The 25,815-nt window shown below is 40.2% G+C and overlaps 1 protein-coding gene across 2 annotated transcripts in view; it reads left to right on the top strand.

The window, feature by feature from the left end:
- Positions 1 to 25,815, top strand: part of PCNX1 (pecanex 1) — a gene marked incomplete at its 5' end in the record, with an annotated part of 162,115 nt that overhangs the window by 107,264 nt on the left and 29,036 nt on the right. For both annotated transcript variants that reach the window (XM_081100644.1, XM_081100643.1), the window contains 8 exons: positions 2,194 to 2,303; positions 2,534 to 2,639; positions 4,197 to 4,289; positions 9,623 to 9,773; positions 14,175 to 14,316; positions 17,702 to 17,879; positions 20,435 to 20,543; positions 21,840 to 21,969. In XM_081100644.1, coding sequence (XP_080956770.1) covers positions 2,194 to 2,303; positions 2,534 to 2,639; positions 4,197 to 4,289; positions 9,623 to 9,773; positions 14,175 to 14,316; positions 17,702 to 17,879; positions 20,435 to 20,543; positions 21,840 to 21,969 — 1,019 coding nt within the window. The remainder of the gene's footprint in view (positions 1 to 2,193; positions 2,304 to 2,533; positions 2,640 to 4,196; positions 4,290 to 9,622; positions 9,774 to 14,174; positions 14,317 to 17,701; positions 17,880 to 20,434; positions 20,544 to 21,839; positions 21,970 to 25,815) is intronic.

Below are 25,815 nucleotides of genomic sequence, written 5' to 3'. Positions count from 1 at the left end.
TCCACACTTCTCCCTTGTGCACCTGTAAAGCTTCCTAGTACAGAGGTTTTAGATCTGTTTTGAGTCATATTTTGTTAAGTTAGTCATTATTTGGCAGTTGCAGTTAAAAAGTGTAAGTGTTTTTTGTGCCTAGTTTCCAAAGACCTATTTATTTAGCAGAAGAGCAGCAGTTGTAAAATTGTCAGCTAAGAACACTGTGTCCTCAGGTAGGTAGGAGGATAAGTTTTTGCCTTCTTTCTTATACATGGCCTTTGCATTAGACTATTTTAGTGTTATATGTGACCCATTATAATAAAACTAATCTGCAGATTTAGTTATATACATGAACAAAGATTATGTGCAAGGATTTTATTAGAGCAGTGTTTGTAACAGCAAAAAGTTGGAAATAACTAATATTTGTTATTTGTGAATGGTTAAATATAGTATAGCCATACAATGGAATACTATACAATCATAAAAAAGAATAAAACAGATTGTTGTATGCTAATAAGGAATGATTTTCAAGAGATACTATTTGTTTGTTTTAAAGCTTTATTGAAGTATAATCTATATATATAAAAGCCTAAGTAACTGTTATGACCAAACGACCAGAATGACCAGGATGACGGGTCAACCAGTCACTATGACGCTCTCAACACGGGCTGTCCCCTTGTGGTCAGTGTGCTCCCACAGCCAACCTCCCCCGGTCCCTCCCCGCATCTGGCTGGCCCGGTCCCAATTGGGACTGGGCAAGATGGCCCCAATAGACCCTGATCCCCGGCCAGGCCTAGGGGCTCCAACTGTGCACAGACTTTGTGCACCGGGCCTCTAGTTGATAAATAAAATTGTAAGGTATTTAAAGTGTACAACATGATGATTTTATATGTGAATATATTGTGAAAAGATTTCCCTCATCCATTTAACTCAGCCATCACCTCACATATCTACCTTTTTTTGTGTGTGATAACATTTAAGTTCTACTCTCTTAGCAAATTTCTGTTATGTAATACAGTGTTATCAATTATAGTCATCATATTCTATATTAGATCCTTAGACCTTATTCATCTTATAACTAACTGAACGTTTGTACTCTTTTACTAACCTCTCCCTATTTCCCCCATCTCCCACTCCATGGAAACCACTTTTCTATTCTGTTTCTATGAGTTCAACTTTTTTTTTAAAGATTCCACATATATGTGATACTATACAGTACTATTTGTCTTTCTCTCTCTGGCTCAATGCCCTCCAGTTTCATTCATGTTGTTGCAAATGACAGTTGATCCAAATCCACGCTTCTCCTAAGAGCACCTGTAAAGTCTCCTAGTACAAAGGTTTTAAATCTGTTTTGAGTCATGCTCTGTTAAGTGAGTCATTATTTGGAAGTTGCAGTTAAAAAGGTAGTTTAAGGCGGAATAATATTCCATTGTGTGTGTGTGTGTGTGTGTGTGTGTGTGTGTAACATTTTCTTTCTTCTGTTTTTTTTTAAAAGGTAGGCAGTATGCCAAAAAAGGATGTTTCCTTTGTGCTTTTTTGAAAAAAATTAGTATTATCTACTCTATGCCACGTACCATGCTAGTGGAATCCAGAGATTGCAGTGAGCAGAGCAGAGATATCACTTCCACATGTTTGGTTGGCCCTTAAAAGCTAGCCTTTGTGTTACTTATTTCTGAGCATATGCAGTTTATTTGTTCAACACTGAATGCCTGCTCAGTACTTTGGAATATGTAAAGCATATCGTAGGAACAAAGGCATCAAGAAAGCAGCACAGCAAATGTTAATGTTTTCGTTGCCTAATGTGATTTCATGTGTTGCCTTTTCCTGCTCTGTTGCTATTATAATCAAAAGTTTACTACAGCAAGTCATTTTGTTCTTCAAAATGGAGAACATAGTTTACTATAAGCTTAATTTTACTTTAAATCTGAAAGAGATTGACAGCATCATGCGTCAGAAGCAAATGAATCATTCCTGGTGTATAAATAGAGCTTTAGTACCAAAAGAAATCTGAAGATAATCTAGCAGCTAGATTCTAGCTCATCTGAAAGTAATAAATCTACATTTATTGGGAATAAAATTAAATTAATAATATAGTTTAAAAGTTTTTGTTGAATTTAGTTACCTTTTTCTAAAATACTGACATACAGGATTATATGATGTATTTTAAGTTAGAAGTATATTATTCTGTCACATTTTCTCCCCCCCCCCCCCCCCCAACAGGATTCTTGGGATGGCCAGCATATTCCAGTACTTTTCTCCGTTTTCTGTGGTTTGTTAGTGGCAATATCCTATCATCTCAGCAGACAAAGCAGTGATCCATCTGTACTTTTGTAAGTGAAATCAGTTTTTATTGAATTGAAGAAATTTAAATAAATGGGCATTTCTGATTAGTTATGGCATGTTAAATTTTTTTTAGAATATATCATTTGCTAATGATTAAGTATACTTGGATCACTTGGTTTTTATCTTGAACTTTATTTGCCACTGGAAGTACTGGTTTTCAGGTTATATATGTATTTTTATATTAATTATTTTCTCTCTCTTTTTTTTAAATATAAAGCTCTTTGATACAATCTAAGATTTTCCCAAAAACAGAAGAGAAAAATCCAGAAGACCCTCTGTCTGAAGTAAAAGATCCACTGCCTGAAAAACTTAGAAACTCCATTGTAAGTTTAAACTTTTTAAAAGCACTTAAAATACTTGAATTTTAGATAGTTCATCATATTATATAATGAACACTTTTTGAAGGCCTTTAATAATTGGGCTAAAATGTATAGCTATAGGTATTAGTTATACATTTTTGATTGCCTTTATTACAATTTTAACATGTAAGAAATGCTCATTCCTCAAACTTGGTTTCTACATAAAACAGTATGCCAAGCATTTATTTTTAGATCAGGTGAAATTAAGTCATTTCATTGTTTATAGAATTCTTAATCCTGTTCAATTTAAACTGGCATTTGAAAGATGAATGTTAACATAAATTAGAGTTTGTTGTCAATCGTATTGATAAAAACTGTGTTCTTGTAAGTCATTTGCTAGTCTGTTAGTGTGTTTTATTTCTCAAGGGCAGTCTGAAAAGTGTGTGTGTTTATTTTCCTGGTTGAAAGAGAGAACAGTAACCTGGACATTATATACATAAGTAAATATAGTAATTAAAATTTTTTTCTAATTTAATGAATTTTAATGTTGCCTGCATTCTTTTAGTGTTTATTTGAAAAATGAAATCTATAGATTCATATCTGCCTTCTGGTCCAAAACATAAAATTCTTTTTCTAAGTTATTTTAGATTTTTTTCATTTGTGACTTTAAATTATTTATTTATTGAATATATATTTTTATTGATTTCAGAGAGGAAGGGAGAGTGGGAGAGAGATAGAAACATCAATGAGAGAGAATCATTGATTGGCTGCCTCCTGCATGTCCCACACTGGGGATCGAGCCCGCAACCCAGGCATGTGCCCTTGACAAGAATTGAACCTTGGACCCTTCAGTTCACAGGCTGACACTCTATCCACTGAGCCAAACCAGCTAGGGCTGTGACTGACTTTATATAGGTCTTGAATTAAACACAATGTTTGCCTTCAGTGAACTTGAGCTATTCACATATTCTTTAGGGAACTTCAGAAATAAAAACTGCCTCAAGATATAATTTAAGCAATTTTTTTCTGACTTTAGTTTCCATGTTAGCAAAGGATACTTAACATTAAATGTAATGTAGAATACTTCTGAATCTGCTTCAAAGTGTAAACCTATGCGTTAGCAACCAGAGCTATCAAGAGGTTTCTGGTTTTCGCTATAACCACTAAAAGAACCAAAATCCAGTAAGTGAAATAGGACATGTGCATGATTTCAACATTTTAAAAGATTAATGAAAATATAACTTTGTTATCCAAAAGGATATGCCCTATAAATGATACAGTAATTTAAGTATCTCATTTCCTTTTCCCATAAAACTTACAGCCATTGGGGGAAAGTAATACACAGCTTCATTATAAGAGACATGATATGTTGTATAATGTGGTGAGTAAGTTTAATTTCCTTGGTATTGCAATGTCAAACCAAAATAGGAAGAAATTAAGATTTGTGGCTAAGAAATAGCTAGAAGTACTAAAAAAAAAAAAAAAAATGGATCAGTGAAAAATTGTTTCCTAAACAGTTTGCCAGTTGGGAATGAAGGAAATACTTTAATTTGTTTTTGACAATTCTGTTTTGTTTCACAGAGTGAACGGTTACAGTCTGACCTAGTCGTATGCATTGTAATTGGTGTGCTGTATTTTGCTATTCATGTAAGCACAGTGTTTACAGTATTGCAGGTAAGGAATCATTTAGCTCTTTTGGTTGGGAGAAAATAACTTTGTTTGGGTTCATTCCTGATACGATTATAATGTTTGTTCATAAATATAGAAATATATGAAATCCCCAAAGTCTTCTTCCAGTACAGCTGGAAGTCTAGAACCTCATCGTCTATCTCTGGTCTAGGTGTGGGTTCGGCTCCTCAGGTTTTGTTCCTGCTAATCTGTAAGCCGTACACTCCTGTTCTCCGTGCTCTTCATTCTTTTGTGCAGATCCCTGCTTCCTCGTGGTGTCAGTTAGGTTGTGGTGTAGTTTCACATAGTTTTCTTCACTGGGTTTACATTGACTCTGTGGTCAGTTGTCATCAAATTTGAAAAATTTTGGCCTGTTACTTCCAGTGTTTTTTCTGTCCTCCTCTCTCTGCTCTGTTGACTAACTGCCCCCCGCCTTCCGCCATCCACCCCTATCTCATGACTTCATCTTAGGTCTTGTGAAGTTGTCCCATGGGTCACTGATGCTCTAGTCTTTTTTTTGTGTGTGTATTTATTTTGAATACAGATTAATCCCATCTGTTGTATTTTTCATCTCAGAATTTATAATTTTCATCTTACATTTAAGTCTTTTTCTTTTTTCTTCCCATGCCTCTACTTAATCTTTTGAACATAGGGAATTCAGTTCTTACTCTCTTAATGTCCTTTTATCCTAATCTAACTTCTGTCACTTGTGGGTTGGTTTTGATTACAGTGGGTCCTTGGGTTACGTCAGAGATGTGTTCCTATGGTGCCACGTCACGCGATTTTCACCGTAAGTCGGAACCCACCTACATAAGCACCTACATCACTCACATGGAGCCCATACACAGCAGTAATGAAGTGAAACAGTAAAAAAAATTTAAAAGAAAGTTAACAATTCCTGACATTGGGGGGGGGGGGGGGGATAAGGACACATTTGTAATATCTTAATCAATAAAGGGAAAAAGCTAAAAAAAAAAAAATAACCACAGCAAAAGCCTGTTTTCTCTAGCCAAACGGCCAAGAAATCAGCAGCTTAACTAGAGAAAACGTTTTTAACAATAAATTCTACTTCAGCCAAACACTGTAGAAAAACTGTGCCTCAAATTCTGCCCCTCACATCAGAAAAGATTGAAAAAAAAGAAAGTTAACAATTCCTGACCTTTACTTGTGATCTACACTAGTAAAAGGGAGACCTGCAAATTGACCGTTCTTCCCTACACCCACCAGCCAATCAGGGCGAGTATGCAAAATAACCCAACAAAGATGGCGGTGGCCACAGAGCTGGAGTGAGCAGGAGGCTTGGGTTGACCCTGGCGATGGAGAAAGCCAAGCTTCCCTCCCGCCCTGGCCTCCGCTCAAGGAGGGACTGGGGGGCTGGGCCCCCCGGGGGGGGGTGGCCAGCCTGAAAACAGCCCTCAGTCCCTCACCCAGGCTGGCCACACCCCCATGGGGTGAGGGCCCCCACTGGGGGGCTTGACCAGCCTGCAAACAGCCATCAGCCTCTCATCCAGGCTCGCCAGGCACCCCAGTGGGGACCCCCACCCTGAAGGGGCTGTGGAACGGCTCTCAGCCCCTTACCCATGCTGGCCACACCCCCATGGTATAAGAGTCCCTGCTGGGGAGGGTGGGGTGGCCAGCCTGCAAACAGCCATCATCCTCTCATCCAGGCTGACCAGGCATGCCAGCATGGACTCCTACCCTGAAGGGGGTGTGGCCAGCCTGAAAACAGCCCTCAGCCCCTCACCCAGGCTGGCCATGCCCCCCATGGGGTGAGGGTCCCCATGGGGGGCATGGCCAGCCTGCAAACAGCCATCAGCCCCTCACCCAGGATGGCCACGCCCCCCTCCCCCGCCCCCCCCCCCAGCAGGGACCCTCACCCCATGGGGGTGTGGCTGGCCTGCAAACCACAGGCCCCTTACCCAGGCTGCCCCACACCTCAAGGGAACCCCCCCACCCTGATCCGGGACACCCTTCAGGGCAAACCAGCCAGCCCCCACCCGTGCACCAGGCCTCTATACTAATAAAAGGGTAACATGCTAATTATACTGGGAGACCTTTCAGGAGACGTTCCGGATGTTCTTCTGAACAAAGCCATGATGGCGGGGCCAAGGTAGAGGCAGTTAGAGGCCAAGAGGGGAGGGCAGTTGTGGGTGATCAGGCCACTGGCTGGGGCAGTTGGGGGTGAGCAGACCAGCAGGGGGGCCAGTTGGGGGCGAGCAGGCTGTCAGTGGGGGTCAGTTGGGGGTGATCAGGACTGTGGGGGGGCAGTTTGGAGTGAGCAGGTCAGCTGGGGGGTAGTTGGGGGTGAGCAGGCCAGTGAAGAGGGAAGGTGGGGGCGAGCAGACCAGCAGGGGAGGCAGTTGGGGGCGAGCAAACTGGCACAGGGGGCAGTTGGGGGTGATCAGGCTGGCGGGGCATTTGGCAGTGAGCAGGCCGGCAGCGGGGGGCAGTTTGGGGTGAGCAGGCCAGCAGGCAGAGTGGTTAGGGGCAATCAGGCAGGCAGGCAGGCAGGTGAGCGATTAGGAGCCAGCAGTCCCGGATTGCGAGAGGGATGTCCGTCTGACTGCTGGTTTAGCCCTGATCCCTGTAAAACGGCAGTGGGACCTCCTTCGAGGGCTCCCAGATTGGAGAGGGTGCAGGCCGGGCTGAGGGACACCTCCTCCCCACCCCACCCCCCCATGCACAAATTTCGTGCACTGGGCCACTAGTAAATAAATAAAAACCATAAAGCACATATGTACATACATCAAAATGACGGAACTTTTTTTTTTTTTTTTTTATAAATACTGTAAATGGGAGATGGCGATGTAACCACAAAATGACGTATGTCGAGGCTGACGTAACCCAAGGACTGCCTGTAATTAATTTTTTTCCCTTCATGGGCCATAGTTTTCTGATTCTTTGCATGTTTGGTAATTTTTTATTGGATGCCAAGCTTTATAAAATTTACCTTTGTTGGTATTGTATATTTTTATATTCTAGAACTTTTCTTGAATTTTGTTTTTCGGCAGTTAAGTTACTTATTAACAGTTTGATCCTTTCAGCCCTTGCTTTTAACACATTGCTAGCTTTACCCAGTGGCCAGATAAGTTTGTATTGAATGAGTACCAAAATGTTTTACATAAATGTTAAAGGCACACTTTAAAATTAAAAACTTACTGCATTTTGAAGTCATTTGTTACATGTTCTTACAAGCTGATATCTTTTTAAAGTATGATACTTTGTAAAATACTGCGTAATATGAAGCGAGAATTCTTGCGATCCGTCCGCAATATGTTAAGATTTGTTAAGTGAAACCAGGGTTGGTTTTAGTGTAGAGCTAATCTCCCTCTCCCCGAGGCAGCACCCCTTTGACTGTCTGCCCAGTGTCGTGTGGACCCAGAGCTTTTCCAGTCTGGCTGTGGGAACAGCAGTTCCTGGCTCTGTGTGAGTGCTGGGTGCTGTTCTCTCTAGCCCTTGCTCTGATTCTTTCCCTGCTCCCATGGAGTTTCCTCACACACTTGTGCTCAGTCCCCTGAATACTCAAGGGGACCTCTGCAGATGTTCACATTTTCCTCTCTTGTGCGCAGTCTGTTGTGGTGACCTCTAGCTGTCTTAGTCTCTCCAGGCTCCCAATTTCATTCTATCATTTCGGGGTACCAGGCTTTGTGTGGATTCCCTCCCTGCACTGCAACCAGGAACCTCCCTCGAGGCAGTAAACTGGGGCAACCCTGACACGGACTCATCTCTTTCCTTTTTCTGCGGGTTTACTGTTTATTTCCTTAGGTCTAGTGTATTGCAGACCATTTGGTTCATATATTTTATTCTGTTTTGGTTGTGTCATGTGGGAGAGTAAATCTCTATTACTCCATTTGGCCAGAAGCAAAGGTTATATTATTTAATTTTATTTAACATTTTGGTCTGTTTTTCTTTTCTTCCAATTTGAACTACTCATTCTTGAACACCCAAAGCCTGCCGGGGTCCAACCCCAGCGGGTCCAGGGGTCCCCAAAGGTGTGGACAGAGTAGGCGAAGAAGGAATGACACGGAGACAGCGTTCAGTTGATCAGCAGCCTAGCCAGGATCTCTAGCCAGGATCTCCAGGTTCTCCAGCCAGGTTCTGTAGCCATGTTCCCTCGCTAGGTTCTCCAGTCAGGTTCTGCCCAGGTTCTCCAGCCAGGTTCAGTCACCAGGTTCTAGTCAGGTTCTCTTGCCAATTTCTGTAGTCAGGTTCAGTTCAGGATCTTTTGCTATGTTCTCTCGCTAGGTTTTGTCTCTAGGTTCTGAGGCCAGTTTCTGTCCAGGATCTTTTGCCATGTTCTCTCCAGTGAAGTTCTTCTGTCTCTAGAGAACGTTCTGTGTAGGTTCTGTCTTCTTCGTTCTGTCTTCTTAGTTCTGTGTTCTAAGTTCTGTGTTGTTACATCTGTATTTATACCAGTTGATTCCAATCCTATCAATCTCTATTCCAAAGGTTAGGGCGTTTCTTATCTCCATTCCAGGGAGTAAAGATTATGTAGCTTAAGCATGATTGTTCGTAGTTAAAGTGATTAATTACCCACCTGGCACTTAGTTAAGAGGTTTTATTCCCTCCCTAACTTCAGGGGAAAATCCCTACCTGGGGAAACAACCTTTCTCAGAGACCTTAGTTAAAACACATAGTGCCAAGAAGGTGAGAAAACATATTAAGAACAGTATGCCATATATGCCAGGTCCCTTGAAACAGCAAGCATGGACCGGCTCCCGGCAAAAGCCGAGTCAGGTCTGGTGGGTTTCAGGGCTCAGGGGGAGGGCTCTTCATGTCCAAGAGGTTCTGGAGTTTCTAAATATGTGACTTCAGTTTGAACATTTAGGTGATGTACTTGATTTCCTCTTTTGTGCAATTAGTCATACATAACAACTGTCTTCTAATGATGCACCACGTGAAGGCACAAAAAGGTTCTTTTTTTTCATCCTAGTCAGCTCCTCACTCTGACTTACAGATTTATTTAGCTCGTGTCCTTCATCTCTGCTAATTAAAACAATGTAATCAATCCATGCTCTGCAAGTCACATAGAGCATTCTTAGAATAGCGAGCAGTACACTCCAGGCCTTCCTCTCTTTATATGATAGTGTGATGCCAAAGAAAGTAATGAACACATTTAAAATATTTGTAATACATAAACAGCCACTGACTTTCATAGCTGACTTAACTGGAAAAACTACATGAAATAAACATATTAACTGTAGACAAATGTTTAAATCTTAGATTCTAAAATTGACTTTGCTGTTCTTCATTATCAAATGGAAAGTTGAACTGACAAATGGGAAGTTCTCCTGTGGGTCTCAAAATCACTTTTTATTTTCTCTACCATATTCTTTTAGCCTGCTCTCAAGTATGTGTTGTATGCACTGGTTGGCTTCGTGGGTTTTGTAACCCATTACGTGCTGCCTCAAGTTAGAAAACAGCTACCATGGCACTGTTTCTCTCACCCTCTGCTGAAGACAGTGGAGTACAACCAATATGAAGTTCAAAGTGAGTATTTCAGTAACACCCTTCTTTTTAATTCTCTTGGTTTCCTCTTTTATGTTAACAGATGAAAGCTAAATAGTATCATCAAGTAACACTTTGGCTGTGTTTCTTATATTGAGGTTTGAAGCTGTAATGAGTCAAACTTTTTGTAGGATGCTTTTATTTTAGTTAAGTAAAAATATCAGTGCTACAAAGCCAACTTTCCACAAAATAAAATTTCCTTCTTCCTTCTCTAAATTGTTCTTCACAGACTTCATTGATGCACCCTCTGTGTATGTCTGTGACTTCTCTTTCCAGTCCCTACCCTTTCCTTTAATTTTCCTGGCCATGTGGGGCAACACAATCTGCTTTAAGGCTTCTATTTGAAATATTTTAACTCAAAGCTTAGGGGGAATAGAAAGGTCTTTGTTTCTGCTTCCACCAGAGGCACTATGTCCTACCACAGAGGGGTATAAAAGAGTTGATTACGAGAAAAGAAGTTAAAACATTTGTAGTTGCTGTTATTCATTCTGATTTGGGATAAAGTATAAAATGACTCAAAAAGAGGTGGAAGACCAGTGCACGAGGCAGGGTTCGTGCTTGCCACTTGATACCCTGACTTTTCTTCCGTGTCTTAAATATACAGTCCTGTTGGCCCCATGCATGACCTATAATTTAGAGAAATAACAAACATTCATACTTCTGTCATTAATTACACTCTAGTAATTAAATAGGCCAATACTTTTCTTCAAACTTTTTTTCAGTTTGTAAATTACTATACAGAGGAAATTACTCAGTTGTTTGAAGATGTTATCTTCCTTCGAGAACTGAAAGCTTTCTATAGCAATCTTGATTTTACATTCTCAAAGCAAATTTCCTAGGCCTTTAGCAAAATTGAGCATCATGTAATCTTGATCACCAGTTTGATCCTGGAGAGAGAATGAAATAAACGCTAGTGTGCAGGTTGCAATGATAACACTACAGACCTTTTACAAAATGTGTACTTTTTTAAATAAGGGAAATGACATAAAATTGTATAAGAATCTGTACCAGTCCATTCTTACCATCAAAAAAATAACTCAGGGAAAAAAACCAAGATGGCGGCATAGGTAAACACGGGAAATTGCTGCCTCGCACAACCACTTCAAAAATATAACTAAAAGACAAAACTGACATCATCCAGAACCACAGGAAGGCTGGCTGAGTGGAAATTCTACAACTAGAAGGAAAGAGAAAAGCAGACTGAGACTCAGAGGAGGTGCCGAAGTAAAGTGCAGAGGTACGGAGGCACACGCGGCAAGGGCTGGCAACTGAGGACGCCATTGTCTTTTTCAATCAGGAGGGAGTCTCAAGCTCTCGACTGCTCTAAACTCTAGTTCCGGATGAGTCTCTGGGCACCCAGACTCATACCGGGAGAAACTGGACTGTCTGGCATTGGTCAGAACTCGAGGGCAGCTTTCTCTCAGAGGTGCTTGCAGCGATTACCGGGACACTGAGACGCGGGGCCCCTAAGGGCAGGACTGTGGAGCAGCCATAGCTGTTTGCTCCGCCCTGTTGATTCCCTGAGACCCCGCCCCACCCAAGCTGTGCACAGAGGCTTTTGCATATGAAAGGCCTGGCCCTTTGAGATCTGAAAATTACCTAACAAACTGCAGCTGTGTCAGAGAGACCCAGAACTTCCAAAAGAAGGCCCAAGGCCCCACAGCAGCTTGCATTGCTTCACAGCTGGGCCTCATCTGGTCACCTACAAACCCCAAACAAAGAAGAGGAATTTGCAGATCTCTCCATAGATCCTGCTTGGTAGCCTCAGACAGAGGCCAAATTAGCACCTCCTTAGAGATCCAAGAGCCAGTGTACCCAGTGGTCAGAGTGGTACCATCCAGATTACAACTCCTCAGATCCATAAGGGACACACTCAGGGGGCAGACTCAGTGAGCACCAAAGCCCCACTGAAGAAAGTCTTGCCCCATAAGGGTGTCTCCAGCACAGAAGTTCTCCCACTGTAGAAACAGCTGATTCTCACAACCAATTGGCCTGGACGTCAATTCCTCCCAGTGATACCTACAACAATCAAGGCTTAACTATAACAAGACTGTGCACAAAGCCCCCAAAGGGGTGTACCAAGAGTGTCCACCTCAGGTAGTTGGGGAGGCTGAGCCACTGGGCCCTATAAGACACCTAGCACAGAAAGCCATTCTATCAACACAGGGAAGCATAAAAAATGCAGAGACAAAGAAACAGGTCACAAATGACAGAAATGGAGGAAAGCAAACTACTGGATATAGAATTCAAAACCACACTTTTAAGGTTTTTCAAGAATTTTCTAGAAACTGCTGATAAATTTAGTGAGACCCTCGAGGATATGAACAAGGACCAACTAGAAATTAAGCATACACTGACTGAAATAAAGAATATTATACAGAGATCCAACAGGAGACTAGAGGATCGCAAGAATCAAGTCAAAGATTTGAAATACGAAGAAGCAAAAAACACCCAACCAGAAAAACAAAAAGAAAAAAAGAATCCAAAAATATGAAGATAGTATAAGGAGCCTCTGGGACAACTTCAAGTGTACCAACATCCGAATTATGGGGATGCCAGAAGAAGAGAGAGAGCAAGATATTGAAAACCTATTTGAAGAAATAATGACAGAAAACTTCCCCTACCTGGTGAAAGAAATAGACTTACAAGTCCAGGAAGCGCAGAGAACCCCAAACAAAAGGAATCCAAAGAGGACCACACCAAGACACTTCATAATTAAAATGCCAAGAGCAAAAGACAAAGAGAGAATCTTAAAAGCAGCAAGAGAAAAAAAGTCAGTTACCTACAAGGGAGTATGCATACGACTGTCAGCTGATTTCTCAACAGAAACTTTGCGGGCCAGAAGGGAGTGGCAAGAAGTATTCAAAGTGATGAATACCAAGAACCTACAACCAAGATTACCTTATCCAGCAAAGCTATCATTCAGAATTGAAGGTGAGATAAAGAGCTTCATAGATAAGAAATAGCTAAAGGAGTTCATCACCACCAAAACAGTATTATATGAAATGCTGAAAGGTATCCTTTAAGAAGAGGAAGAAGAAGAAAAAGGTAAAGATACAAATTATGAACAACAAATACACTTCTATCAACAAGTGAATCCAAAAATCAAGTGAATAAATAATCTGATGAACAGAATAAACTGGTGAATAAAATAGAATTGGGGGCATAGAAAGGGAGTGGACTGACTATTCTCGCGGTGATAGGGGTGTGGGGGTGCGGGAAGAGAATGGACAAAAATCGTACACCTATGGATGAGGACAGTGTGGGGGGGTAAGGGCAGAGGGTGGGGTGGGAACCAGGTGGAGGGGAGCTATGGGGGGAAAAAAAGAGGAACAACTGAAATAATCTGAACAATGAAGATTTAATTAAAAAAAAAAGAAAGAAAACTCAGAATGATGTAATTTTTTTTCGATGAACTATTAATATTGCTTTCATAAGTATATCTGGTTTGTTTTAAACAGCAATTTTCCTTAGAGTAAATCATTGATCATATTGTTTCTTCACTTTTGATCTTAACAAAACATTTAGGCTAAAGTTTTACAAATTTTGAATCAACATAACATTTTTGACTTATTGAAAGTACTAAGTATTAGCAAAGTTGACTTTTCCCCCTTCTACTGATTTTAGCGGCTGAAGGAAAAATATTCATTTGAGAACTTCTTAAAGCCTGGTGACATTGTTTTCATATAGTAGAGAACCTTATTTTAAATCTTTCAGTTTATCCTAGATCAGTGGTTCTCAACCTTCCTAATGCCGTGACCGTTTAATATAGTTCCTCATGTTGTGGTGACCCCCAATTTCATTGTTACACATTTAACATAATTAAAGCATAGTGATTAATCACAGAAACAATATGTAATCATATATGTGTTTTCCGATGATCTTAGGCAACCCCTGTGAAAGGGTCGTTCGACCCCCAAAGGGGTCGTGACCCATGGGTTGAGAACCACTGTCCTAGATACTTTGTCCAATGAAATAATATTAAAGTATTGACAATGAAAGTGACTTGTACGAAATATGTGAACCAAAAACATATCATACTTTCATATCTCTTCTCAGATATATATCTTATGAGGTATGTCTAGAATTTTAAAAACATAGGGGCAGTCTAATAATCTTCAGTAACTTTTTCTCCAAAAGTTATTGGCATAAGTGAGAAAGAGTTTTAAGAATTAAAGTTTAAAATAAATCTTGTCTATATTTAAGTCACATATAAGTTGCAAAGTTGGATGTGTTTCAGTAGTCATAGAAGTTGACAATTGAAGTACTAGATTTCTTACATTATTTATAGTAGAACTGAATTCGAGTTGTAAGATTTTCCTTTCTCATCCCATTGCTTTTATACACTAGATGATGTGGTCTTGACTTATATTTCCTTATTAGATGCAGCCACTGTAATGTGGTTTGAGAAACTTCATGTGTGGCTTCTTTTTATGGAGAAGAATATCATCTATCCATTGATTGTTCTTAATGAACTGAGTAGCAGTGCAGAGACAATTGCTAGTCCAAAAAAACTGGATACAGAGTAAGTATAATACTCCTTTAATCTAAGTTGGACTACTAGGGGCAGTCAGAAGCACTGTCTTAAAGTTATTCAAGTTACAAGTAATCGAGGGTCTCTTTGGTACAAGACACTGAGATAAAATCCAAGTGAACCCTAACTGGTTCAGTAGATAGAGCATCAGCCTGCAGACTGAAGGGTCCCAGGTTCCATTCCAGCCAAGGGCACATTCCCAGGTTGTGGGCTTGATCCCTAGTATGGGTGTGCAGCCAATCAGTGATTCTCTCTCATTATTGATGTTTCTATCTCTCTATCCCTCTCCCTGCCTCTCTGATATCGATAAAAATATCCTATCTAATAGACAAACATGGTAATTGACCGTGCCTTTGCTACACCTCCCATTGGCTAACAGCATGATATGCAAATTAACTGCCAACAAAGATGGTGGCTAATTTGCATACTGCAGGCAGGGTGGGACAGCGTGAGTGCGAGCCACCATCCAGGCCCCCGTGTGCGACCCCAGAAGCCGCTTGGCTGCCGCCTGTGATCCGATCCAATCCCGGGCCACAGGCAGGCCCCAGAAGCCGCCTGCCTGCCACCCGTGATCGGATCCAATCCCAGGCCACAGGCAGGCCCCAGAAGCCGCCTGCCTGCCACCCGTGATCGGATCCGATCCCAGGCCACAGACAGGCCCCAGAAGCTGCCTGCCTGCCGCCCGTGATGGATCCGATCCCGGCTCGCAGGCCGGCCCCAGAAGCCACCTGATATGGCAGTAATTCTATCAGTAAGCACTCTGAAAGTCAGTGGCATAAAAGCACCAATTAAAAGACAGATTATGAGGGTGAATCAAAAACAAAACCCACTTTAAATATAAAGACACATACAGATTAAAAGTAAATGAATTAAGCTTCAGCCGGTTTTTCTCAGTGGATAGAGCATTATTAGTCTGTGGACTGAAGGGTCCCAGGTTTGATTCCAGTCAAGGACACATACCTCAGTTGCTGGCTTGATCCCCAGTCCCTATCAGAGCATGTGCAGGAGGCAACCAATCAATGTGTCTCTCCCTTTCCCTTCACTCTCTCTAAAATTCAATGGAAAAATATCCTTGGGTGAAGATTAACAAAAACAAAGTAAATGGATTAAGTAATATTAAAGAGATTTTAAGAAAAATATATTCCAAATTTTGTTAGTTGTATAATGGTTGTGTCTAAATTATTAACACCTAAGAATTTGGGTGAAGGGTACATATAATATGCTGTAGTATTTTAAAGTTTTTGTTACATGTAAGATTATTTCAAATTAAAATATTAAAAAATTAAAAATTAATGAAATATTAATTGAAATGTATCTGCATTACATGAAAAATCTAATTGCTTCTAGCATAATTTATTAAATTGTGCTAAAATTTATAAGGGTTCAATTAAAAGATATCTTAATTCTAAATGATATAGTAGAAAATATATAATAGAGCAGTTATAAGCACTTATCTGAAAATAAAAATTTAAAGAAGTGAATTTAAAGAAGGGATTAGCCAAATAAAATATATGCACAACCTATGGACACAGACAACAGTATGGTGATGGCCAGAGAGAAGTGGGGGGCAAGAACTGGGTAGAGGGTGCAAAAGGGGGGAAATAGGGACATCCTATATAATAATAATAAAAGGCTAATATGCAAACTGACTGAATGGTAGAATGACTGGTTGCTATGATGTGCACTGGCCACCAGGGGGCAGACGCTCAATGCAGGAGCTGCCCCCTGGTGGTCAGTGCACTTCCATATGGGGAGTGCCACTCAGCCAGAAGCTGGCTCATGGCTGGCCAGCGCAGAGGTGGTGGAAGGAGCCTCTCCCACCTCCATGGCAGCACTAAGAATGTCCAACTTACGGTTTAGACCTGATCCCTTAGGGGCCTAAGCCTTTAGTCGGACATCCCCCGAGGGCTCCCTGGCTGCCAGAAGGATGTCTGACTGCAAGCTTAGGCCTGATCCCCCAGGGAGTGGGCCTAACTTGACAGGTGGACATCTCTCAAGGGATCCTGGATTGCAAATGAGCAGAGGCCGGCCTGAGGGACACCCACCTAAGTGCACAAATTTTTGTGCACCAGGCCTCTAGTATTAAAAATAAAACCCAGGTGAAATTTTGTCTTTGACTTTTCTTTTCTGAACATCTATCTGCTTTTGCTCTTGGCATTTCACTACTCCAGACATCTTATTGTTGACTTTTCTGAACATCTGCTTTTGCTCTTGGCATTTCACTACTCCAGACATCTTATTGTTGATTGGTTCTTGATGAGAGGACACTTATTAAATAAGGTTATTCTTTAACATTAGATGGTAAGTTTGGGAAATGGTTATTTTTGTAAACTGTGTAAATCAGACCATATACAGGGTGAGGCAAAAATGGATTTATAGTTGTTATATGAAACACAGTTTATTCTTTTTTTTTTTTTTAATATATTTTATTGATTTTTTACAGAGAGGAAGGGAGAGAGATAGAGAGTTAGAAACATCGATGAGAGAGAAACATCGATCAGCTGCCTCCTACACATCTCCTACTGGGGATATGCCTGCAACCCAGGTACATGCCCTTGACCGGAATCGAACCTGGGACCCCCCAGTCCGCAGGCCGACGCTCTATCCAATGAGCCAAACCGGTTTCGGCCACAGTTTATTCTTGTATTATTATTTAGTAACTAGAGGCCCAGTGCACGAAATTTGTGCACAGGTAGGGTTCCTAGGCCTGGCTGACAATCAGGGCTCATCAGGTCCCTGCCTCCCTGCCTCCTCCTTCCCTCACTCCCTCAGTGCCCTGCTGCTGCTGCTGGTCCCCTGCCCTGTTCCTCGCTGCCTCCTGGTGGTCAGTGCACATCATAGTGAGTGATTGAACTCCCAATGGGACAATTTGCATATTAGCCTTTTATTATATAGGCTTATTGTATTTTTTCCATATGAACAATTGTGAACCTATGTTTGCCCCACCCTGTATAGTTGGCTTACCCATTAGGTATGTTATTGGGTAAGTGTTAATATGTTTTTTTTATGTGCTAAATGCTATTAATGTTAAAGCAATAGAAATGTCGAGAGACTGAAAAACCAAATGTCAGAATTATAATACTGTTAACTTGTTTCTTAAATTGATTTATAAAATTATAAAAGTCATAATACATATTATTAAAAGGGAATATTATGGTAGTTTATTTTTGGATGTGATTTGCTTAGCTATTAAATTATTTTTAGAAGTTTAAATTTGTAATATATATATTTGTAATATATATACATATATATATTACAAATATATATATATATATATTGTAAGCTTAGTAAATAAAATGGTGGTTTTTCTGAAGTTTGTAGGTTTTCTCAAGTTTTTAGTCATTAGTTGATGAGTTGTGCTGTCTTTTTATTCTAGACTAGGTGCTTTAATGATCACCATTGCTGGTCTGAAGTTGCTCCGATCCTCCTTTAGCAGCCCTACGTATCAGTATGTCACAGTTGTCTTCACTGTGCTCTTTTTCAAAATTGACTATGAAGCGTTTTCAGAGACCATGCTATTGGATCTCTTCTTCATGTCCATACTCTTCAACAAGGTAATTCATCACTAGAGGAATATCTCTCTGTAAAAAGCCCCTCCCCAAGTCATACACTATTTAGTGAGTATTATCCTTGCATTTCATTCATGACATTATCTTTTAAGTAACATTTTTCTTCATTTAACCAGTTATTTGGAGCATATTAGAATCCCTAAATAATGTTAGTCATTGTGATCCATAAGACGTACTTCTTGTAATAGCGAAGAAGATAAGATTAAGTTATATGGAACCATTAGAAAAACACCAGTAAGTATATATATTTAAATATATAGGGTCTTCCAAAAGGGGGGTGTAGTTTGGGGATAATTTCAGAAATAGACATGGTAACAATTGAACTGGGCTGTGGGCTGGAGATAGATGGAGAGAGAAAATAACCTGAAAGCTGATTGAAGATGGTAGGTACCCAGAGCAATCAGGCCATGTGGGAGCAGTCAGAAATTAGTTTGATAGGGACAATTGCAGAATGCTTTGAAGTTTACAAAATGGTTCTAAAATACGGTATCCACCATAAGAGAGGTACTTTTAGTCCTTTTACGAATGAGATGGTAAAGTCTGGCTCTTCTGCCTTACCAGTCCAAGGACCTTTTTGCTGAACCACACTACCTTTCTAAATGAAGTCGGTCATGCAGTCAGGTTATTTGTAAGGTAAATAGAGCTTAGATTTCATGTTAACGCTGACCACATGCAAAGGACTTTGACATATATTATCCCATTTGATAGGTAACAGCTGAAGCATATGAGCAGCTACAAAACACAATGAAAGCCCAATTTTAGGAAAGTTAGCCTGGTCAGCCACATTTGGGATGAATTGGGGAAGAGAGAACCTGAAGGTATGGAGAACAGCTTAAGAGATTGTGACAGTAATTTAGATGTCATATAGATCTGACCTAGGATGGGAACAGTACAAATTGGAAACCATTAATCTGAACAAGGTTTTAGTGATGATCAGTTTCAAAATATTATGCTAAATATTAAGCTAATTAACTTCTAAAATATTGCAATATTATATTTGCTCAATCACTAATTTGTATGCATTTTTATTATTTATTTCCTCTTCTAGTGAGCATGGTTAACCAAAGGAGGAAGCCAGAAAGTTAATCAGAGAATTGTTTGTATAAAGAAGCATGTGGTGGCTCACAATTTTAAATATTTAGATTGGAAATTGCATTGCATCTTTTTATATTGGCTTAGAAAAAAGTGAAAATTGCAGTAAAATATAAACTAAACAATCCTTGAAATAGAGTCACTGCACTTACTTGTATAAGTTTGGATCTTCTTAATGCTTTCATTTGTTAAGCAAATTGTTTTTGAGAGCATACCCTGTTCAGAGAAAGATTTGTTCTTAGAAGTTTACATTTTATATGGCTACTTAATAGAACTTACTAGCTGTAATAAGCAAGTAATAGTCAAGGATTCTCTTTAGGTAGATTTTTTTAAGATACCATTGTAAAATGCACTATTGATTTAATAGCCTTTTAAGAAAAAATTATTCTGAATATATACAAAAATATTTTTACCCACTAACTACTTATCCGTGTAATTGTATATTATTTTTTCTTCAATATTACAGTCAAAATTGGAGGACAGTCCCTTTCACATCTAGACTCTGGACAGTTTTCTGAATAATTGCTTTTAAGCAGTTATAATGGCATCTTGATAATATACATCCCGCTTTTACTTCCTGTCATCCTGAACACATTAGTACCAAAAATCACCAGCATAGTTTGGGGCCATGACAAAGAATGCAAGGGTTCATCTGCATTTTCTAATTGGTTATTTTCTAAGTTGTTATTTCTTTTTTAAATTGGAAGGTAAACAGGTTCATTGTAAATCAGCTAAACGATTTAAAGAGGTGCATGAATCATGGCACTGAGTGAGTCAGAACCTCTTGCTTTTAAGATTCTGTGATCTGTTTGGAGAATTGGGCCTTGCACAGCCTAGCATGCAGAGGCAGTCTTGGGCATGTATACTAATTTTGTTTCATTGTTGAAGACATGTTAAACAACAAAACAGACCCTAATTTAAATAAGATTTAAAAGTATATTGTGTTTCCATTGACAATAACAATTGAGGTTTCATGCAGATGCTTAATATACATGTAAATTCTGAGGCAAACAGGCAGTGACACTGTATTACAACTTTATCCCCTGCCTGGCTACTTTTAGATTTCTTTGGACATTGCATTTAAAACACACCCAGTTTGCAGAGCACTAAAATTCGAGGGAAATATCTTAGACTCAAAATATATATGCATTACTTAGCATTACAGACATCTGGATTTTCTACCTTTTGTTTTGCTTGTTGTAGTAGTCAATAGCCAATAGAGGACATAGAATTTTTTAAACAGATGGAACACAATTCATAAATTAGCTAGCTGTCTTTACTTAAAAATATATAATGTCTTAGAAGTTGATATATTCTTTTTTATGCAAATGGAAAATAATGTCAATACCATTTTCCTACTAGGTAGACAACATTTTAGAGGTGTTTTATTTTGTTTTTCAAGTACCCAATGTTTTTTACTGATTGCTTCTTTCTTTATCCTTCCACAGCTTTGGGAGCTCCTTTATAAACTGCAGTTTGTGTACACTTACATTGCCCCATGGCAAATTACATGGGGTTCTGCTTTCCATGCTTTTGCTCAGCCCTTTGCAGTGCCCCGTATCCTTCTCATAAAAGTTTTATAAGAAAGGGCAGTCATATCCTTGATGAAAATGTTGGTTTGTAGGGATAACCTTTCACAGGCGTAATATATAGGTTACCATGTGGTAAACTATCAAAAACTAGCTATTCTCTGAGTCCACACCTATACTGATTGTTTAACTTGTATTAACATCTGTGCCCCACAGGTAATCTGGACATGAGAAAAATATTACAGTCTTATAATTAAACTAGAGGCCCAGTGCACAAAATTTGTGCACTTGGGGGGTTCCCTCAGCCCAGCCTGCGCCCTCTTGCAGTCCGGGAGCCCTGGGGGGATGTTTGACTGACGGCTTAGGCCTGTTCCCCAGCCGTCAGTCGGACATCCTTAGCGCTGCCGTGGAGGCGGGAGTGGCTCCCACCACCACCACCGCTGCACTCGCCAGCCATGAGCCCAGCTTCTGGCTGAGCGGCACTCCCCCTGTGGGAGTGCACGGACCACCAGGAGGCAGCTCCTGTGTTGAGTGTCTGCCCCCTGGTGGTCAGTGTGTGTCATAGCGACCAGTTCAGCTGTTTGGTCAATTTGCATATTAATTACCCTTTTATTATATAGGATAATGCTGACTTAAAAAATTATGTTTTTATATATGACTATTAAAGTCCAAGCATTTTTTAAAGTCATTTTTTAATTTTTCAATTACAGTTGACATACTATATTATATTAGTTTCAGGTGTACACCCCCATGATTAGACATTACATAATTCTCTTAGATTATCCTGATCTATCATGAATTTTCAATAAATACAAAATGTGTTTAGAAATATTTTTTAAATGAAGATACAAAACATTTTTTATAATCGTATGTCTAAAATCTTCTATTCTCATCATTTTTTTGAATTTATTTTTTATTCTCATCATTTCTTAAAAGTACTTTCTAAATAAAAGTAATGTTTAGTGAACCACATAGATTTTGGAATGTAGATGATTTTTTTTTTTTTTTTTTTTTTGGTATCTGTAAAGTTTAGTTTTATCCTCTGGAAAATTAAATCCAAGTATCTCTACCCAGAACTGACATATGGGCTTTTATCTAATACCTGTTAGCAGATATTTATTTAGCTCCCTTCCGAGCATCGTGCCTTTCATCACGCTGTGTCTTACCCATGTGCTGTCCAGTGGCACCCTTTCCTGTATTCCTCTCATGAACATCGTTTTTCTCATTGCTATAATTGCAGCATGTTTGTGAGATGTGTGTGTGTATGTATTGTTTGTGTGTGCACTCAGATGGATGTTAAGGTCCTTAACCAGTTTTCCCATAGATTCAGCCATGCTGTTTGTTCAGGCTGCTGTATCAGCCTTCTTTTCCACACCACTGAACCCCTTCCTGGGAAGTGCAATATTCATCACTTCATATGTTCGACCTGTGAAATTCTGGGAGAGAGACTATAAGTGAGTAAAATAAAGCATTTTAAAGCCAATTTTATCTTTTTTATTAGAAAAAATTGACAGCGTAATTATACATAAACCAGGATTGTTAATTTTTTGTGTTAAATTACTTTGCTAAAATTTTATAAATACTTCTAAAAGTTTCAAAATTATGTAAATTAGAAGAGTCAGAGAATAATTACTCCTTATTTCTCAACCTTTTTTTCTATTTATAAGATTTTTGTATTACTTTTATTGGGGTTACATTGGTTAATATAAGATTTTAAAACATAATTTTAGTTGGATATACTGATTTTTCTCTTTTTTCTTTTAATACTATTTCTTGGAATTGTTCCATGTTAATAATACTCTGAAGTTTTATACTATATAGTGTTACATCATTATAACAGTCACTAGAGGCCTGGTGCATGAAATTTGGGCATGGGAGGGGGGCAGTCCTTCAGCCTCGCCTGTGCCCTCTCTCAATCCTCCTCTACAGGTTGGAGCGACTGCCCACTTGTGGTCATTGTGCGTCATAGCTACTGGGCAAACGGTTCCTTAGGCTTTTATATATACATTCTGTTTCATGTATAGATTGTTTTTTTCACTAAGGTAAGTTTTCAGTGACCATTTTGTACATGAAGTTTTCTCCATTTAGGCTTAGTTCCTCGGGCTGTTAAACCTAATGCCTAAAAATTATCCTTTTATGTAATCTCTCCAAATTTCTTTTTTTTCTCTTAAGAAAGACTGTCTATAAGGAAAATTACTGAGTCATGGAGCTTTAACATTTTATATGCATTAACACTGATTCAGAAAAGGTTTATACTACCTTGTAATTCTACTGGCCAGCTCCATGACTGCTTTTTTCCTACTCTTTCACATGTTGGCATATATAGGTGAAATGGTAGTCTTACCATTTAAACAATGAACTAACTTATGGATTTGAAACTTTTGCTCTGGTCTTTTTATCTAAAATCCACACATGGTGTTTTCCCTTTTGGTGAATTTTAGTGTTATTAATATTCTGTTCTTCTGGGACAACTTAAATTTAGCCCCAAATTATATCTGTGGCCGCAGTTCTTAACCTGTCTGGTCTCAGAACCATTTTACATTCTTAAAAGTTATTGGAGCCCTGGACAGTGTTGCCCGGCAGTTAAAGCATGGGCCATGCACAGTTTGATTCCCAGGCAAGGGAACTTGCCGGGAGCCGGTCCATCCTTGCTGTTTCAAGGGACCTGGCATATATAGCATACTGTTCTTAATATGTTTGCTCCCCTTAGCGCTGTGTGTTTTAACCAAGGTCACCTCTCCGAGAAAGGTTGTTTCCCCAGGTAGGAATTTTTCCCTGAAGTTAGGGAGGGAATAAAACCCCTCAACTAAGTGCCAGGCGGGTAATTAATCACTTTAACTATGAACAATCATGCTTAAGCTACATAATCTTTACTCCCTGGAATGGAGATAAGAAACGCCCTAACCTTTGTAATAGAGATTGACAGGATTAAAATCAACTGGTATAAATACAGATGTAATAAGACAGCAAGACACAGAACTTAGGAGACAGAAAGAAGACAGCACCTACACAGAACCTACAGCCAGAAGAACTTCGCTGGAGAGAACATGGCAAAAGATCCTGGACTGAACCTGACTACAGAAATTGGCAAGAGAACCTGACTAGAACCTGGTGACTGAACTTGGCTGGAGAACCTGGACAGAACCTGGCTGGAGAACCTAGCGAGGGAACATGGCTACAGAACCTGGCTGGAGAATCTGGAGAACCTGGCTGGAGAACCTAGCAAGAGAACATGGACACAGAACCTGGCTGGAGATCCTAGCCAGAACTTCGCTGGAGATCCAGACCAGAACTTGGCAGGAGACCCTGACAAGAGAACCCGGCTATGATGATCAACTGAACGCTGCCTCCGTGTCATTCCTTCTTCGCCGACTCCGTCCACATCTTTGGGGACCCCTGGACCCGCTGGGGTTGGACCCCGGCATATGGCGCCCGAACAGGGACCCCTAGGTAAGCCCCACACTCGGGACGGATAGGACTCCACCGTAGGAAGAGGGTGGATAGTCTTCGCCAACTCCGTCCACACCTTTGGGAACTCCTGGAACAGGATTCCCCTAGGTAAGCCCCCCCCCCTCCATTAAGAACCCCACACTCGGGACGGATAGGACTCCACCAGGGTACTGCAGACCCCCCTACAGAGGATAAGTAGGGTAAGAAGGTGGATAGTACAGAACTTAGATTGAGAAGATGTGCCATACTGAGTCCAAAGAAAGAAGACTCTGTATTGATTCTTAGATTGAGAAGATGTGCCATACTGAGTCCAAAGAAAGAAGACTCTGTATTGATTCTTAGATTAAGAAGATGTGCCATACTGAGTCTAAAGAAATAAGACTCTGTATTGATCTTTTAACACATATGCTTGCTAGCAGAGGAATTAAGGTTACTCCCAGTCAGACAGAACGTTTTATATAAGAAGTATGTCCATGCTTTTCTGAGGAAGGAAAGGTGCCGGAAAGGTAAATGTGGAGGCATGGGAGAAGGTAGGCCCAAGGAGCCTTATCCTTAACCCCACTGCAGCCTTTCCACCCTGGGAAAGTGCAGGATTGGCAAGCTCTCCCTGGGGTGATAGATCAGGACTCAGGTAATAGCGGAAAGCGTCAATCCTACTCTTAAAATGGATACAAGAGAGCATTTGGGGTTTTTCTTTTTAATGCCTGCTTTTAAAAAATAAAAAAGGGGGAATTTGCCGGGAGCCGGTCCATCCTTGCTGTTTCAAGGGACCTGGCATATATAGCATACTGTTCTTAATATGTTTGCTCCCCTTAGCGCTGTGTGTTTTAACCAAGGTCACCTCTCCGAGAAAGGTTGTTTCCCCAGGTAGGAATTTTTCCCTGAAGTTAGGGAGGGAATAAAACCCCTCAACTAAGTGCCAGGCGGGTAATTAATCACTTTAACTATGAACAATCATGCTTAAGCTACATAATCTTTACTCCCTGGAATGGAGATAAGAAACGCCCTAACCTTTGTAATAGAGATTGACAGGATTAAAATCAACTGGTATAAATACAGATGTAATAAGACAGCAAGACACAGAACTTAGGAGACAGAAAGAAGACAGCACCTACACAGAACCTACAGCCAGAAGAACTTCGCTGGAGAGAACATGGCAAAAGATCCTGGACTGAACCTGACTACAGAAATTGGCAAGAGAACCTGACTAGAACCTGGTGACTGAACTTGGCTGGAGAACCTGGACAGAACCTGGCTGGAGAACCTAGCGAGGGAACATGGCTACAGAACCTGGCTGGAGAATCTGGAGAACCTGGCTGGAGAACCTAGCAAGAGAACATGGACACAGAACCTGGCTGGAGATCCTAGCCAGAACTTCGCTGGAGATCCAGACCAGAACTTGGCAGGAGACCCTGACAAGAGAACCCGGCTATGATGATCAACTGAACGCTGCCTCCGTGTCATTCCTTCTTCGCCGACTCCGTCCACACCTTTGGGGACCCCTGGACCTGCTGGGGTTGGACCCCGGCAGGAACTTATCTGGGTTTCATGTTTGCTCCCAAGTTGGGGTAGGTGCAGGAGGCAGCCAGCTGATGAGTCTCTCTTACATTGATGTTTCTCTCCCCCCTTCCCTCCCTTTCGTTCTCTCTGAAAAGCAATGGAAAAAATATCCTCAGGTGAGGATTAACAACAACAAAAAGTTATTGAAAGTCTCCAAAGAGTTTTTGTTGCTATGGGTTTTATCTACCAATATTTACTGTATTAGTAAACTTATATTTAAATGTTTATTATTTTAAAAATAGCAACAATAAACCCATTACAAATAAACAAAAATAAGCCCATTACAAATA

The sequence above is a fragment of the Myotis nattereri genome (assembly GCF_964212035.1).
Source record: "Myotis nattereri genome assembly, chromosome: 1".
Taxonomy (NCBI): Eukaryota; Metazoa; Chordata; class Mammalia; order Chiroptera; family Vespertilionidae; genus Myotis; species Myotis nattereri.
This window is presented reverse-complemented; position numbering and strand designations above follow the sequence as displayed.